General features: G+C 38.9%; 1 protein-coding gene across 6 annotated transcripts in view; it reads left to right on the top strand.

The window, feature by feature from the left end:
- The window catches only part of CBLB (Cbl proto-oncogene B), a 239,310-nt gene that overhangs the window by 153,033 nt on the left and 67,282 nt on the right, over positions 1-18,995 (top strand). For all 6 annotated transcript variants that reach the window (XM_070406128.1, XM_070406125.1, XM_070406130.1 and 3 more), the window contains exon 10: positions 2,889-3,092. In XM_070406128.1, the coding sequence (XP_070262229.1) occupies positions 2,889-3,092 (204 nt within the window). The remainder of the gene's footprint in view (positions 1-2,888; positions 3,093-18,995) is intronic.

Below are 18,995 nucleotides of genomic sequence, written 5' to 3'. Positions count from 1 at the left end.
AATTTATGGTGAAACGTAATTTGCATATGACAGTAGTCAGTTTACAGAGAAAGAGGGTGAGTGAAGTCCTGTTACAGTAAATACCACTAGGGAGACACATTTAGCGTGATCTGTTTGCAAATCAAAAAGGATGTACATTGCAGCTGTTGTTTTGATCTAGTGAATAATATTAACTCTCAACAAAGATAAAGCTGAAGATATCTTTTGTGGTATATACATAAAACAGCCACTCTAACACACATCAGTGATTTGTATAGCATTTCAGGTTGGAGAGATGAAGTAAAATCTAAATTGGGTTTTAGATGAACTGGTCCCAGTCTTTTTCTTTTATCATCAAGTTGTTACTGCCTTTCAGCCCTTCCCTTTCCAAACTTAATCTTTGTAGTTACCCTTTGTTTGGAAATAGATGACAAACTGTAAATCATTTTTAACCAAAACAACGTGCAAATTGACCTTGAAGGTTCTAAAAGAAGCCTTTGGATTTGAGTATAGTGGCTCACACATTCTCGGGAATGCACAAAAAATAGTATGACTTTAATATTTTAGATTGAATGGGCTAATTTTTAGTAATAATTATATTGTACTTAGACCTTGAAAGATTTTCTGTTTGTAGATAATACAGACTAAAACATTTACAGATGAATTTATGTAATGTGTAGGATATGCTTCCAAGTAATCCAAGAGTGGAGGAAGCAAGCAAAAGTACAGGTGAATCAGGATTGGGTGAATTGATAATGGTTGAAGTTGTGTGATAGGCACATACGGATTCATTATACTTTCTCTCTTCTTTTGTATATGTTTAAATCTTTCTCTGATATTTTTTTCAATGAATGAATGAATGAAGTGTCCACTTACAGCCCAGAGTACTGTTTTCCATCCTCCATACAGCAAAGACACAGGGAACATCAGCTCTTTCACATCCTGCTCTTATATTAGAACAGCTCTTTTGAAATTATTTTATGCAGATCTGTAAGAAAATTCCAGGAGTGGCACACAATATAGATCCCTTTTGACTTTTATAATAAGGAGATTTACCCAGATGACAACATATATTCAATGTGTACTTAAATTTAATGTTCGTTTTATTGAAAGGTTTAATTTTGCTTAAATATTTACTCCTGTGCTAGAAAATAGCAGGTTAAGATATTTTCAATTTTATCATTCATAAAATGTGGAGCAAATAATATTTAAGTTGCCTCGAAGCCCACCTGAGCATGTGTGGAATTAACGTCACATGTGCTCAGTCAGGTCCGGTGGGCTTTGAGGCAACTTAAATATGTATTAGCATGTCTATATACTTTTTTTCACCACTTTGTTTCAACTGTTTTACCATTCTAAGTAAGGGAATGTTGCAATTTCTTCTCATTAACCTACCCAAAGAGTGTTTGTTTGTATGTGTTCCTTTGATAATTTCTTTGGCAATGTAGATGTTCAGTTTGCTGATCTGAGTGACAATTGGGAAAGAACTACCTACCTACCATAGAGGGGTTGTTCAGTCATTGTCCCGTGAGAGGAGAGTGAGAGTGTTATTCCACAGTTAGTCAGTGTGTCACTGTAGGGCAGGTAGATCACCAGTTTCCCATCATACTAAGGGGATAGGGCAGTCTTGAATTAAGTACGGAATGGTTTCTTTAAAGATGTCAGTTTCCTTTGCATCCCTTCTCTCTAAAATGGTTCTGATTCATCCCATTTCTGCCTTTCAATGATTTTATGACTTTTATTTTTTCTTAAATGAAACACTGCTAAATTCAGGGTAAAATGCAGAAACAAAAATATACTGGTGAATATAGTATACCATCTATCTTCCTTTTTTATGTATATTTTTATTGATTTCAGAGAGGAAGGGAGAGGGAGAGAGATAGAAACATCAATGATGAAAATCATTGATGAGCTGCCTTCTGCACACCCCCTACTGGGGATCAAGCCCACAACCTGGGCATGTGTCTTGACCAGGAATCGAACCATGACCTTCTGGTTCATAGGTCGACGCTCAACCACTGAGCCATACACCAGCTGGACACCATCTATCTTTATGAAGCAGCATAATCAGCAGAGCAAGAGAAAAGTCTTGTCCTATTTTCCTGCTAATTGGGAATTCTGAGGGCAGTTAGTTTTGAGAAATGGAATTGGGAGACTTTGAATAAAACCTTTATTAATTACCAATAAATAAATTTATGTCCCAAAAGTATTTGTACAAATCTTTTTGTAGTATCTAGTTTAAAAGATGAGGGGCAAAGCTTGCTATGTCACATAGTGTTATTTTCCATATGAGCTGTGCCAGGATGCGGGCTCTCAGGACAGATTATGGCTTCTGAATGTAGATTTACTTTATTTTTCCCACTGATTACTTATAAATCAAGATTTTAAAAGACTGAGGCAATTAAAATGGCAATATTTAGCCATAGTTTTATGCACAGGAATTTTTCCAGAATGGATTTTAAAATGGATTATTCTTATAGTTCCTATTATTTTATTATTATTTTATAATGAACTTTTGTAAAAAATGTTCTTTTTATAAAATGTTTAGTATTGGTGCCTTTTGTTAAAGAGGGACATGATTCAACTTCTTGTTTTCTGCAGCACTAAAGTTTTGATACATTAAAATTATTAGTGAAGATTCAGGAAAATTAGATTAGGTTCCTTTTCTTTGGCAAAGCAAACTTTTTTAAAAAAGGAATTTTTCTTTAAAAGTTTGAAATTAGAAATACTGTACAATTATCATATATTTTGGCTTTTTGTTCTATTCCACTGCTGCTTCCCCTACCCCCACTGACTAGCCTAAAATATCTTTTTTTGCAACTTTGTTTTATACTTATAAAACTTTGGTTCCTCCCAGTACTGTTTTATTTAAACAAAGACCAATCAGCACATTTTATGTCTTTGTTCAGGAGTCAGATGGCCAGGGCTGCCCCTTCTGTCGCTGTGAAATAAAAGGAACAGAGCCCATAATTGTGGACCCCTTTGATCCAAGAGACGAAGGCTCCCGGTGCTGCGGCATTATGGACCCCTTTGGAATGCCGATGCTGGACTTGGATGATGACGATGACCGAGAGGAGTCCTTGATGATGAATCGGTTGGCAAATGTTCGAAAGGTAAAACTGGAAAACATAGATTTAATTAGGGTGGTTTGTGGGCATGAAAAAGATATGATGGTGTTACAGATGCAGTGTGACTGAGTGTGTTTTGGAAAGAAAGATTCAGGCATCAAAAGGAAGGTGAAGATACAAGGTATGTTGACAGGATGATGAATTCATAGGATGTGAAAGAACTGTGGACTCAAACTACATTCTCACTGGTAATAACTTCAAAATGAGAGATGGTGAGAGCTTTCATATAGAACTATACAATAGCTAAGACTGGTAATAGCAGAATGTGAATAAACATTAAGAAATAAAGTTATTAAAATTGGAAATGATGAAACTGATTAAAATTAGTCTTTGTTGAAGTCTAAAAGAAGTGTCCAATAAAGTTCTTTTCTTCCCAGGAAAGTCAGCCTTCTGTTGGCTACTAAGAGGTCACATAAGATTTACCTTTGTGCATTTACCATAATCTGTGGTTCAGTGTTGCTGACTCACAAAATTGACTTTGTGAGCTCACTGAGAATGGATGCTACTGCCCAGTTGGAGTTTACCAAGCTCACCAGAGACTAGTCAATGAACCAGAATGCCAATTGAGTAATTTACAAACTAGAAATAGAATGATCAAGAGAGCTAGACTCTAGATATCAAGCTAGTTTCTGTACAGTAGATGCATGAATTTCAGATTATATTCAGAACTTCTGTGCTCTCAATGTCAGCGAAATGGCAATGAGTGGTATTAAAGAGCCTGCAAACACCATATGAAGGTGCCTGCCAACTCATGGCAGGCATGGCTAATCAATCATGGCCCTCTTCCCTGCTATATTCATAGTTGGCCTACACAGCCTGTGGGACCTCCACTACAATTCAGTAGGATTTGGCAGGTAACAGGAAACCTATTTGCCAGGGTGGAGTGCTGATAATGTGAAATGGCATCAAGTTGTATTTGCCATATGCATCTCTTTCTGGTAGGAAATCACTTGAAGCAGAGAACATAAATGGCTATTCAAATGCAAATTTAAAATAATTAACATTTAATAAAATTTTAAAATTTCATTCCTCAGACACACTTGACATATTTTAAATGCTTAGTGGCCACTTGCATTATGGCTACTGTATTAAACCTGACAGAAATAGAACATTTTCTATAGGTATTGAAGTATCTAATGAAGGTACATATAATAGAAGTATCCAGTAGATAATTCTGTTGGACAGAGTTTCATTAGATCATTCCTACAGGCTTTACTGGAAGAAACTAGGTCTTGGTGCAAAATACATTTCATTTAAATTTAATAACCTAATGATCTTAGTTTTGTCTGGATATATGACTGTGATTTAGCACTCGAATCAGCAGACTATGGCCTATTTTTGTTTGGTTTTCTGTGAGCTAAGAATGATTTTACATTTTAAATGGTTATATATTTAAATGATTTTACAAGTACCTACATAATTTCCTTGACTTGCAAAGCCTAAAATATTCACTATCTGGCTCTTAAGATATAGTCCCCAGGCCTAGGGCACTGTAAGCATTTAAAGAATGTTTATTGAATGCACAGATAATAGAGAATGATACAAAAGTGTTTTAGAAGCAAACAACAGGTCAAGTAGTCCAGTGACTTAGATGATAATGTTTTCTAGCTAGAAAAAGGGCATTTCAATCTTCTTTACTAAATGGATTTTCTTCTTTCAGTGATTCATGTCAGGGGAGGTCTTAAGAGCAATTCTTTTAAGAATTTTGTACCCTTTACTGCTTGGGTGGAAACAGTATTTGCCATGTAGGATTTTGGGAAAAGTTGCATTCTGGGCCTATTTCCCATTGAACAAGTTGAAGCTTGAGCTCTGTTTCAGGAGGTGCCCTGGCAAGTGAAAAGAGTCACTGGTAACGTGAAATGAACAGAATGCTGAAGGTGGCTTGAGTGGTTTTCCCTACCTCTTTAGCTCTGTCTCGGCCATGCATGTTTGGTTCTCCCTACGTACCTGCGAGCTCTTTGGCAAGGGAGCTGAGTGAATTTTTACATTAATCTCCTCTTTAGTTTATGCGGAAAAGAGAATGGTACTTTCAGGCATTATTGTCCCAAAACTACCAATTCAGTGGCTTATTTGACAGTCAATAGTGTCATTGAGTAAGAGCTTTCATTACAGTCAATTATTTCTATACATTCCTATAGCAGTTAGATATCGAAGAAATTTAAAGAACTTGTAATTATTTCTTTTTAGGTTGAGGAATCATATTTCAATGTAATGCCTTTCTGTGCACTGATCTGCTTCTAGTCAATTAAACAGACTGGATTTTATAATATTTCATAAATCGCTGCCACTTAGTAAAACCTAAATATTAATGTAGATAAAAGCATCAGTTATTTCTGAATAACTGGCAAAAAGGTTGCTGAACCTATGCTCCCATAACATGCTATATGTACTTCCATTTCAGTAGAAGTACTGAATTGTTAGTGTTTTATTTATAGGACTGTCTTCTCAACGAGACTATTAATTCTTAAGGCTAGGGCCAGTGTCTTATTACCTTTGTGTTCCCTGGCACCTAAACACACTCAGTGAATATTTACTAAATCTTCTTTGAGGCCCGTGACCTGATCCTATACATCTTTTTATCTTTGTTCCAATCTGAATATATATGTACAATACATCAAATTGTAAGTTTTATCCAGTTCGGCCATACAGCTGAGATTATAAACAAATATAACACAGTCATTTTGACATCATAGCTCTTCTGCCAGAATTTTCCTTTTCTATGTTTATTTAATCTTTCTGTTGCCTCATTCACTTATTCATTCATTTTAAAACTATTTTATTTTCTCAACTCCAAGAGTAACTACAGTCATTGTCCAGCAAAACAATTCATTTTTTTATCTGCTTTTTCAAATTCTCATCTCATCTTTCTTTTCTTTTATGAATAGGTAGATGACTATATTGTGGAGTCTTTCTGCCTATCTTAAGCATACTGCAATCTTTAAATTAGTATGCTGGCTGGTTTACTCAGTTGGTTACAGCATCATTCAAATATGGCAGGGTTGCAGGTTCTATCCAGTCAGGCCACATATAAGAAGCAACCAATGAATGCATAAGTAGAACAAGTCGATCTATGCCTATCTCTATCTCTATCTCTATCTCTATCTCTGTCTCTGTCTCTGTCTCTATCATCTCTCATTCTCTCTAGAATCAGTCAACATATAAAAAAAATATTAATGCTTCCATCATATCATAGAGGACTGAGCTATTTGTATATTACTGTTACCTTGGTGAGATCCCATCCCACAGCCGGAGTTTATAAATAGTAGCATACTAAACATATAGATTGTATTATTATAAGTTAAATATATATATCATAATGCTAATTTTACAGATGCAAATAGAACTTATAGATCTATAATACACTGTATTGGTCGCCTTCCTTGGTATAGGCTGTTTTATGATTTTAACTGGAACATGTTTAAGATTTAGCTTCAACTTGTACCATTGCCTGTGTCCTTGAAGTGTCAGAATTTCTAGGATAATTGGATCTGATGTGAGCCCTCAAAGGAATTCCAGGGTATGATTGGTAGGATCACATCCTTCTCTCTGACTTCAGGGAGATCAGAGCTTAGAAAAGGTGTCTGTTGCTACTCAGAATTTTGGTTCATTTTGCCAAGGGTGTAAAGGGGAGTCTTAATATTTCCTTAGTAATTATGTTGATATAATGTATTATTATTCACCAAATACATAAAATTACAAGCAAAATAAAGATTTTCATACATAATAAAAATATTGACAGACTAAATTAGTATATGAACCCAGATTAATTCATTTGGTTTTAAACATTATATTTTTTAAAACAGTATTTAAAATATAAATGATTTTTTGCCATAAAAGAACAAAAATGGGTGTGACCATAGATCAAGGGAATTATTTATCTTGTAGTTTTATTTACATTCTCTTAACGTTGCTGTCGTCAATTAAAACATATTACTAATTAAAAACTTCACATATCACCCAATTCTTGCTTTTTCTACACTAATAAAAGAGAAATATGTAAATTGACCATCACTTTGTGATGCCCACCAGCCAATCAGGAGTATGCAAATTAGCGGGACAAAGATGGAGGTGGCCACAGAGCCAGCTAGAGCGGGCGGGAGGCTTGGGTCGCCCCCAGGCGACAGAGGAAGCCAAGCTTCCCACCCACCTGGGCCAGCTGCCAAAGGAGGGGCCTGTGGGTGGCAGCCATGGAGCCGGCCTGAGCGCGCGGGAGGCTTGGGTCACCCAGGCCAGCAGCCAAGGGAGGGGCCTGCAAACAGCCCTCAGCCCCTCACCCAGGCTGGCCAGGCACCCCAGCGGGGACCCCCACCCTGAAAGGGGTGTGGCCAGCCTGAAAATGGCCCTCAGCCTCTCACCCAGGCTGGCCAGGCCCCCCAGTGGGGACCCCCACCCTGAAGGGGGTGTGGCCAGCCTGAAAACGGCTCTCAGCCCCTTACCCAAGCTGGCCACGCCCCCGTGGGTGAGGGTCCCCGCAGGGGCGCATGGCCAGCCTGCAAACAGCCATTAGCCCCTCACCCAGACTGGCCATGCACCCTCCACCACGGACCCTCACCCCATGGGGGCGTGCCTGGCATGCAAACTGCCCCAGCCCCTTGTCCAGGCTGGCATTATCCCCAGTGGGGACCCCCACCCCAATAGGGGTGTGGCCAGCCTGCAAACCACCACAGGTCCCTTGCCCAGGCTGCCCCGCCCCCCAAGGGAACCCCCACCCTGATTTGGGACACCCTTCAGGGCAAACCAGCCAGCCTCCACCCGTGCATCAGGCTCTATCTATACTAATAAAAGGGTAATATGCCAATTAGACGGGGACACCTTCCAGGAGACCTTCCAGACGTTCTTATGGACAAAGCCATGGTTGCGGGGCCGAGGTAGAGGCGATTAGGGGACAAGAGGGGAGGGCAGTTGTGGGTGATCAGGCCAGGATGGGATGGCAGTTGTGGGTGAGCAGGCTGGTGGAGGGGGTGCATTGGGGATGATCAGGCCAGTGGGGGGGGCAGTTTGGGGTGAGCAGGCCAGCAGGGGGGGCCAGTTGGGGGTGAGCAGGCCATCAGTGGGGGTCAGTTGGGGGCAAGCAGGCCAGCAGGGGGGCACTTGGGGGCGAGCAGGCTGGCAGGGGGGGAAGTTGGGGGTGATCAGGTTGGCGGGGGTGGGGGCAGTTGGGGGCAAGCAGGCCAGCAGGCAGAGTGGTTCGTGGCAATCAGGCAGGTAGGCAGGTGAGTGGTTAGGAGCCATCAGTCCCAGATTGCGAGAGGGATGTCCGACTGCCGGTTTAGGCTCTATCCTTGTGTGACATTCCTCAAGGGGTCCCAGATTGGAAAGGGTGCAGGCCAGGCTGAGGGACACCCCCCCAACCCGATGCACAAATTTTGTGCACTGGGCTACTAGTCTAATAATAAGGGTAAAGGAAGGAATCATAGTATTGCTAATCTTGAGGAAAGAGTTTCTGTGTACAGATCAGTGTCTTTGAAGTGTTTTTAGAAGAGTGTTGTAATTTTAATGTGACTTAGATTCCAACTGCAGGACTTGAGCCTTTGCTGGAGCCATAACAACAAGGATTATAACCCCAGTGAAATACAGGACTCAAAATAAACAACCACAGTGTAGAACATGATTCTCCATAAGGGCAGTTCTGCCTCCCAAGGGTGTTCAGTAATATGTGGGACATTTTTGGTTTTCACCATGACTGATGGGCAGGGGAAACCACTGGCATTTAGTGGGTGGGGCCAGAGATGTGAAACATCAATGCCACTCAAGAAGAATCATGCTGACCACCTGCCAGTCGTCCTCACTTCTCCCACTGTGCCCACAGGTACAGTCAGGGATGACAGTAAGCAATACAGAGCCACAGATTCATGTTTGCCATTTAATTGCATTCAGTTTACTGATTTTTCTTAAAGCTCTTACCACAAAATAGTATCATTTTCATCATTAGTATGTGATTAACAAAGCAAAACACTGCTTTTTCCAAGTACTACATGACGTTACAGGGGACCTTGATATCTACACTAATAAAAGAGAAACATGGTAATTAGCGTACGACCGCTACCCTTCCCATTGGCTAATCAGCATATCCTTATGCAAATTAACTGTCAGCCAAGATGGCGGCTGGAAGCCATGCACTGAAGCGAACAGGGAGGCTTGCTTGCTCCAGTGATGGCAGACTCCAACATTCCCCGCGTGACTTGCTGGCCTCTCAGCTGCAACTATGTTGCAAATATAGAAGCTAAACAAAACCCCAGAAACCGGCTTTCAGTCAGCCGGGCTTCAGCGAGCCGGACCGCAACATTGTATCAAATACAGAAGGTAAAGGCCAGAAACCTCCTTTCAGCAGCTAGGCCTCAGTGCTAAAGCTGGCCCAGAATAGAAAAAAGAAAAAAAAAAAAAAAAAGGAGCAGTTGGGAGGTTCAGTCACCCGCCAGCCTGAAAACAGCCCTCAGCCCCTCAGCCAGACTGGCCAGGCACCCCAGTGGGGACCCCCACCCTGATCCAGGATACCCTTCAGGGCAAACCAGCTGGCTCCCACCCATGCACCAGGCCTCTATTCAATATAGTAAAAGTGTAATATGCCTCCCGGCACCGGGATCAGCGGAGCAGCGAGGCTCCCGGCACTGGGATCAGTGGGACAGGGGGCAGCGACCAAACCCCCTGATCGCCCTGTGGCTCTGTGTGTGACAGGGGGCGGGGCCACAACCTCCCTATCTGCCCTGCTCTGTTCATGACAGGGGAAGGCGCCCCAATCCCCTGATCGCCCTGCGGCTCTGTTTGACAGGGTGCGGCGCACCAACCCCCTGATCGGCCCTGCTCTGTGTGTGACAGGGTGCGGCGCCCCAACCCCCTGATCGGCCCTGCTCTGTGGGTGATAGAGGGTGGCGCCCCAACCCCCCTCCACAGGCCTTGCTCTGTGTGTGACAGGGTAGAGCCATAACCTCCCCATTGGCCCTGCCCTGAGTGTGACAAGGTGCAGCGCCCCAACCCCCTGATCCGCCCTGCTCTGTGTGTGACGGGGCGGTGCCCCAACTCCCCTATCGGCCGTACTCTGTGAGTGACGGGGGAGCTCCTCAACCCCCTGATGGGCCCTGCTCTGTGCATGACAGGGGGGAGCTCCTCAACCCCCTGATGGGCCCTGCTCTGTGTGTGACAGGGTACGGAGCCCCAACCCCCCGATGGGCCCTGCTCTGTGAGTGACAGGGGGCAGCGCCCCAACCCCCTGATTGGCCCTGCTCTGTGCATGATAGGGGGCTGCGCCCCAACTCCCCAATCGGCCCTGCTCTGAGCCTGACCAGGGGCTGCACCTAGGGATTGGGCGTGCCCTCTGCCACCCGGGAGCAGGCCTAAGCCAGCAGGTCACAGCAGGTCATTATCTCCCGAGGGGTCCCAGACTGTGAGAGGGCACAGTCCGGGCTGGGGACCCCGCCCCCCCCGAGTGCACAAATTTTTGTGCACCGGGCCTCTAGTCCTATATAATAAAAGCCTAATATGCTAAGTGTGTGGTCGTCTGTCCGTCCGTTCAACCAATCAAAGAATAATATGCTAATGATATCCCAAGGCTGCTCAACTGCTCGCTATGATGTGCACTGACCACCAGGGGGCAGATGCTCGGTAGGTTAGCTTGCTGTTGGGTTCCGGCTGATTGGGACTGAGCAAGACGGGCCGGACACACTGTGGAGCCCTCCCACGTTCCCTCCCCAGCTGGTCAACCTCCTGCGTCCCTCCCTGACCCTGATCATGCACCGGTGGGGTCCCTCGGCCTGGCCTGCACCCTCTTGCAATCTGGGACCCCTCAGGAGATGTCGGAGAGCCGGTTTCAGCCTGATCCCACAGGCTAGGCTGAGGGACCCCATTGGTGCACGAATTCATGCACCAGGCCTCTAGTTGTTATATATTCCACACAAACAGTTTGAATATGTTAGGAGAAGCAAGCACTTGAACTCTTGTACTTGACTTGGCCTCTCCTGGTGGACCTCGAGCTCCTGGAGGGCAAAATGGCTCCTAGCTCTTTTCATTGTCAGAGACTGGCACAGTATGATGCATAGTATGGCACTAAGAAAGGTGATGTTGTTTTTTTACTTAGTGTTCAGTGGTGACACAGTCCCTAACTGTACTTTTCTTAAAGCTATGGTCCCTGGAGCCCATAAATCTGGGTTCATGTTCTAGTTTTGCTACTTAATAATTGCACTTTGTGTTGCTTATTTGACCCTGTGCCTCGTGCCTTGGTGATCTTTGTCTGTGAAACCCTACCTCTGAGGGTTGAGATTAAATGAATTAATACATGTAAAGCCATTGGAACAGTCCTGGTACATAGTATACATTAAGTATTAGTTGTTATTAACATTAATTTTTTATATAATGTTACCGAAGACTCCTGAAATATTGTTATAGTTCTGAGAATTAAATAACAGTATTTTTGAGACATTTATGGAAGTTTTATTTTTTTTAATTTTAGATACTGTTATTAGACACCAAAACTATATTAGCTTGACAAGCAGTTGGTTGTAAGTTTTTAATGTATCAATATCTATACATAGTTATGATTTCATTACATGGTCACATTAAAATAATGTACTCAGAAACCATCTTTTACGTTTAAAACTCAGAGAAAATGCAAAGTTGCCAACATGTCAGCTGATATTATATTTTAAGGACTGAATAATTTGCATGAGCTTACGAATTTTATTTTCTGATTAAGTATTCTCTAAAGTAGTAACTCAATAGTAATTGCTTATTTAAACCAGCTGTACCTGGTGTTTTGTAGCAATAGGGGTTTCACATAAGGGCATTTTTCAGTGACTGAAGTTTATTCCTTTAATTCTCAGGATGTTCTTGTTTTTCAGCCATTTTTATGGAAATATTTCTGAATTACATGTCACCTTTCCCTGACTGCTCAAAATTGGTTATGCAGCTGAGTGAACCAAAGGGCATAAGAAGCCATTACAATCAACATGACATACTTCTCAAAGCTTACATTTTGCTACAAGATTTAAGGGGAGGTTGCACGAAAAGAGGGGAACCAGACATTTAAATTAAAATCACATATATTTGGATCAGGATGTAAAATTCATAGAAATGTTTAAAGTAAAATGTGAAACTTTAAAGAATGTTCAGGGTTATGGAACCTGGAGATTACATCCTTCTCATAAAAGGTGCTTCAAGGAGAAGCAGTATGACTCTGTGTAGTTAACAATGTTTCACATTTTAATGAAACTGTGCCCTTGGGGTTATTCTACTGGTGAGGCTGTTTGCAGTTCTTTAAAGTAGACTCTGTTGGCAGTTTTATTGACTGCCTCCCTGTCAAACCTCAAAGAGAAGTCAGCTCTTAATCCAGTCACTCTCTCCATGTATGCTTCAGTTTTCCTGTTCTTCAGTGCTTCTAATTGTGGTATCTGAAAATTTCCAGAAGTTATTAGTGGAACATGAATGATAAAATAGTGAACATCACTTTACACAAACACACATCCGTGTTCTTAGTAAGAGTAGGAAGGTGCCTGCCTACATTTCCTTTCTACAGGGAGAAAAGCAGCAGAATTCCTCCCTCCCTCTTGATAGAGGACTTTCTGTTACTGGTTTTTGTTTTGCTCTGTGTTGTTTTTATTTTAAGACTTTCACAAACAGCAGTGTGGTGGTTGCCAGCGGAAAAGGGTGCGGGGAGAAGGGAGGCCTAATATATATGACAGGAGACTTGGCTTTGGGTGGTGGGTATACAGTGCAATAGACATATCTTGTAACAGAGAAACCCACACCTGATACCTGTATGTTCATGTTGACCAATGTCACCCCAGTAAATTTTAAAAATTAAAAAAAAAGATTGAACTAAAAAGAAAAGACTTTCAGAGCAATTTTAGAGCTTTTGGAGCAAAAATATTGAGGGGGCCCTACAGAGATTTTTCATACACCTCCTGCTCCCACACATGCATAACCTGCCCCATTATCAACATCCCCCACCAAAGTGGTACATTTGTTATAATTAACAAACCTCTGTTGGCACCTCATTACCATCCAAAGTCCGAAGTTTACATTAGGGTTCATTTTGGAAGTTGTTCATTCTATGAGTTTGGACAAATGTATAGCGATACATATCCACTGTTAGTATCATGCAGAGTATTTTCTCTGCCCTAAAAATCTGTGTTCTGCCTGTTCATCTCGCCCACCACAGTCCCCAGCAACCATTAATCTCATTTTTTTTTCAACCATTAATCTTTTTACTGTCTCCCTAGTTTTGGCTTTTCCATAATGTCATATAGTTTGAATTGTATGTACATAGCCTTCTCAGATTGGCTTCATTAATGTAGTAATATGCAATAACATTCTTCCATGTCTATTAATGGCTTGACATTTTAGTAGTAGGTAAGTTTCCATTGTTTTGATGTAGCACATTTTATTTATTCATTTACCTACTGAAGGGTATCTTGGATGCTGCCAAGTTTTGGCAATTAAGAATAATTATGATGAATATCTGTGTTCAGGTTTTTGTGTGGATAAAAGTATTCAACTCCTTTAGGTAAATACCAGAGAGTATGATTACTGTATTATATGGTAAGAGTATGTTTAGTTTGTAAGAAACCACCAAACTGTCTTCTAAAGTGTCTATACTGTTTGCATTTCCACTACCAATGAATAAGTGTTCTTGTTGGCCCACATCCTCATCAGCATTTGGCGTTGTCAGTGTTTGGGGTTTTGGCATTCAAGAAGATGTACAGTGTTATCTCATTGTTGTTTTAATTTATATTTCCCTCATGACATGCTGTGCAGCATTTTTTCATATGTTTATTTGCCATCTCTATATCTTCTGGGAGGTTTCTGTTAAGGCCGTTGGCCCTCTTTTTAGTACAATTATTAGTTTTCTTAATTGTTGAGTTTTAAGAGTTCTTTGTATATTTTGAATAAAAGTCCTTTTATCAGTTGTGTCATATATATATATATATATATTCTAATCTGTGGCATGTCCTTTTATTTTCTTGATTGTGTCTTTCAAAAACAGACATTTTTAATGTTAATGATGTCCAGATTTTCAATTATTTCTCTCATGGATCATACCTTTGTTCTTGTATTAAAAAGTGATCCAAACAAACGCAGGGCCATCTATATCTTTCTTGTTTTCTTCTAGGAGTTTGCTGATTTTGCATTTAGGTTTGTAATCCATGTTGAATTAATTTTGTGAGAGTGTATGATCTGTATCTAGATTAATTTTCTTTTTCATGGGGATGTCCAGTTTTTTTCAGCACTATTTGTTGAAAAGACTGTTTCTACTCCATTGTATTATATTTGCTTCTTTATCAAATATCAGTTGACTATTTATGTGAGTCTCTTTCTAAGCTCTATGTTATATTGCATTGATGAAGTTAGCTATTCTTTGCCAATAGCACACATGCTTGATTACTGTAGTTTATAGTAAGTCTTGATGTCAGGTAGTGTCATTACTACAGTTTTTTTCTTCTCCTTCAATATCAGAACTTTAGAATCAGTTTTATGATAACCACAAAATAACTTGCTGGGATTTTGACTGGGGATGCACTGAATCTATAGATCAAGTTGGGAGAACTTTTCTTTTTCACTTTGAGTTTCTCCCTGAATTCCTATAGATTGAGGCTTCTGGAAATATGACTGGAAAAGCAGGAAAGGATTCTATTGCTCACATACTACAATCCTCATATAAGCTTTTGTTTATTATTTTGAAGGAACAATGGTACAGATACTACATAATGGATGAACATAAATCATTTATACTTATCCTATAAATAATGTGTGTGTGTAAATGTTTTTCTAATGGATATCTTCTGAATAACATTCTGTATAGGCTATTTTTTAAAGATTTTAGATTGTGTTTTGTTCACAAATTAATATAAAGAAAGAAGTAGGAAGATAATAGTTAATAGAAAGGAAAATACACTTAGAACATTATATTTTTTGTGGTAAAATTTTTATAAGTGTCCTTCAGTAATTTTCATGCATTTAGAGGGAAATGTTGAGCCTCTAGGAGCCCTCCTAGTCATTCATATTATATGTGTATCTATCTTGTTCAGATATGAAAATTCATTAAATAAAAATCTTGTTAGAAATATAAAATTGACTTTGATTATCTCCTAGATTGTCAGAAATCCCATCTTAGTAGTAATTGGAGAGGTTTTTTCTTGTCCTGTTTTTCATAATATCTTGCCTGGGTTTGAAATTTCTTAACAAATGTTTTTCCATTTCCATTATAATAGATCTTATTAAAGCTTTTATAAAAAGTCACTCTTTAAAAAAAAGGTATGGATAAAATGAAGTGACTAAAATAGAATGAGTTCCTGATTATTATTGGTAATTGCTGAGCATGCTGAGGCAGGCTTTTGACTACTTTAGTTTTTGGACCTTTTCTATCAGAATGTTCTGTTAAAATTATAAATTTGGATCTCTCTATTCACTATGGTAGTCATTAGCATCCCATTCTAAGTGCTAAAGAATTCTGTAAGTTTTGTCAGAGAAATAAAGAATAGCATTTATGCATTTCAGGAAGCAACAGCCTGGGAATAGTTGGTGACTAGGTAGACATAAAAAAATCAAATGTGGTCTTTAAATCTCTAGAGCTCCAGGATTCTAGTTTGTTAAAGTGGTACTCATCAGCTACTAGTGTTAAAGAACTTGTAAAAAATTGTTAGACTCACATGCTGGTATGCTGATAATACAGGTTCCCAACTTTTGTATTTTGAAAGGAGTTGAAATGAAAAAAAAAAAGACAATCTATTCTGAAGTTCTAAAAGAAAATATATTACTAGAAAAAACTGAATGTTACCCAAAATCAAGATAAAGAAATAGAATTATACAAATCAGCTATCCGGTGACTTGAAGTCATGTCTCCATTCTTCCCAACTCTTGCAGTTACCTCTATATAAATGAATTTTAATACTGTGCAATAAATTCTGTCCACATCCTATTTCCTGTGTTTTACCAGTTAACTTTTGCATAGTTTTCTATTTCTTATCTTAACTTAATAAAGTGGATAGCTAAAGATGAAGGAGTAACAAAAAAAGGAATTCACTTAAGGCAATGGCAAAAAGGACTGGATCCTTTTAAGAATGCCTTAATGAAGAGTGTTCTAAATAATGAGGAGAAAAACAAATGAAATAAAACACAATTGAAAAGACAGTAGCAGAGTGCCCAAACTAGGAAAAGTTTGACAATATACATTCTCCTAAACTCATGAACCTACTCTTGCTCTTAAACTACTTTTCTTCATTTTTGTGCTAATGGTCAGCGTTATTAATAGCAAATAATCCAAGCAGCATTTCTATTTGACTTTTGAATGCATTGTAAGTATTTAGTCTAGAAATAATCCATTTGTTTAGGTATTTGATTTTGTCACTATTGCTTTGTTTAGGCCTGATAGTGAGAGGAATTGTGGAGGACAAAAAAGGAAATAGGAAGGGTGAGAACATTTTGTTTAAAGATATCTCTAATAGAGTTATCTTCTCGCAGTGAAAATGAGCAAGCTTTGACTGGAAGTATAATAGATTGCATCTGTCACTTCTATATCAAAAATAGTCAGTGTTCCTAACTATGTCATCCAAATAAAAATTAAATGTTTTATAGCAGCTTATTTTATCATATTTAATTTAATTTTATTAACGCATAAAGTCTCCACGAAACAAATTAACCTTATTCTGTAATCCACCAGAAACAATAGCAATAGGCAGTGATTTGTGCATGGCATTTAAAGTTTTAGCTGAAATTTAAATCTTACATATAGGAAATATGTGCAAATGAAGTCAGATTATACATTTAATTATGTGGTTATGTGGTTTTCTTTTTTAAAAAATCTTATTTATAATCAGTTGGCTCGAAACCTTTATCTTGACAGCTACACTTGAAATTCACATTCCAATCAAGTATATCCCTATCAACAAAATGGTTACCTTTTATTACTCAAAATTTAAATAAAATTTTCCTGTTCTCTACTCAAGATGTTTTAGGTATATATCTTAAATCTGTATTTCTAGACAGAATAAGAAATAGTAGTTATTCTGAGGAATACAGGACAAATCAGTAAGAGGTGATTAAATTAGCACAATCTTAGAATTTAAGCCTGAGGATGGATTCCAGTATTGTTGTTTGTTGTTGTTTATCCCCCCAAGCTCCCTTTATCACCTGTCAGAAGTAGAGAGAGATAAATGACTTAAGTGATCTATGGAAGAAGAAGGCAGAGTGAAGGGCTAAGAGGAATGTTTGTGCAATCTTTGAAGAGAATAATAGAATCAGTAGACTAAAGATGACTGGATACATCCCTTTGTCACTCCTAATGACTACCTATAACAGGTAAATTATGATACTTTAGAAATTAAAGTTCTTTACAGTTGACTATTGAATGTTCAAATATTATATAGAGACAGGTGTAGTTTAAAGAAGAAATAATTTGGATCTACATTAAATCAATCTGTTTTGCTTCTCTGTTTTCAGAAGGGAAAAATGGCTTTCCTTTCTTTTCTGTAAGTTGAACTGATAAGTTTGATGTCATGAATTTTTAATGTCTCATCTAAACATTTATTTATGAGCTGGGGTGTGAAGCATTGTGTTAGGCTTCTTTGTTCCTTAGACTTTCAAGTAGGAAGGAAATAAAAATGGTAATTATTCAAATAAATTAAAAATGACCCTTTATGTGCCCACCTACTAAGAATTTTTAGAAATGTTCATAGTTAGCATTGAATTTTATCAGCAATAAAAGCTGACGCAAAGACTCAATCCTCTAATTGCAGAATTGTTCATAGAGATAGCTGTGTTCAGCAAAGAATAATGCATTATTATCTAAAGGGCATTGCTAAATTATCTACTGTGCTTTAGGAGAACTTGGAAAAATGAATAAGTTATGGTGAATTTAATTCACATAATCAATAAAGATAAAACATTCTTGTCCCTCTACATACAGATCAGTTCTCCCCAAAATTATTCTACCCTAGCCAACTTACAGGTACTGTAATGCTTCAAAATGAATTAGTTATTCAGAAGGACAGTCCATAATCACCTTGAGAATATAATATGAATTGTGCTAAGTGAGGTCTGCTTCCAATTACAATCATAGCTGTAACACAGTGTGCTTGTCTGGAAATATCTACAAGTTCAAGGTTGTTACTGCACCACACACATTGGTTTGGGTGTCTGTCTCAACGACTTTCATTATACCCTTTCCATGTCTAATAATTCATCCACTTCAAATAAAATCCACCCCATTATTTAAACATACCAGGAACTTGATAATTACTTAAATATTATTAATTAAAGTGGAAGTCAAGTTCTGATGGTAGTGGGCTGTTTCAGGTACTGAGGGAAATGGGAAGATAGCTGTGGAAGAAAAGTTCTTGGAGGAACATACATCTTGCTCAGTAGCCTTGGCAGTGTGTGCACCTAGCACTGAAAAATTTCTCTGCAAATACCTAAATTAGTGAAGTGCAATTGTTGTGTTTCTTGGAATAGGAATAAATTGTTCGGGGTAAGAATTGTGTAAATAGCTTGCTTCTTGAGTTTGTTTTTTTGTCTTGATTTTTGTAAAGGAGAATAACCAGATCAACAAAGTATTTTTATCAGTTAAATCTTGCTAGTTCTCAGAGAATGTGATATATCTTAAAGGGAATTGTGGAGAATTAGCTGGCTGTGTTATCTTCTGATCTGAAATGCTATGACACTGTGATGCACATAACTTTAATCAGGAATTATTTTTGTTCTATGATCATTATTTGATAGCTTTAATTCCATAAGGTTCAATCAAGTTCATGACCATATTAAGGCCTGATGACTTTATGGGTGGAATTGTTCTTTTGTTAAGAATCACTGACTGCATTAAAATCAGTTTATAACTATATAGTTTCTACTACTTTCTCTTTCAATTTAGTAACAATTGAAGATATTTTGTCTTATCACATATAA

Source organism: Myotis yumanensis, unplaced genomic scaffold (assembly GCF_028538775.1).
Source record: "Myotis yumanensis isolate MYYU_CA2020_CCGP unplaced genomic scaffold, mMyoYum1.0.hap1 SCAF_2, whole genome shotgun sequence".
Lineage (NCBI taxonomy): Eukaryota > Metazoa > Chordata > Mammalia > Chiroptera > Vespertilionidae > Myotis > Myotis yumanensis.
The sequence above is the reverse complement of the archived record's forward strand: the minus strand, read 5'-3'. Positions and strand labels throughout refer to the sequence as shown.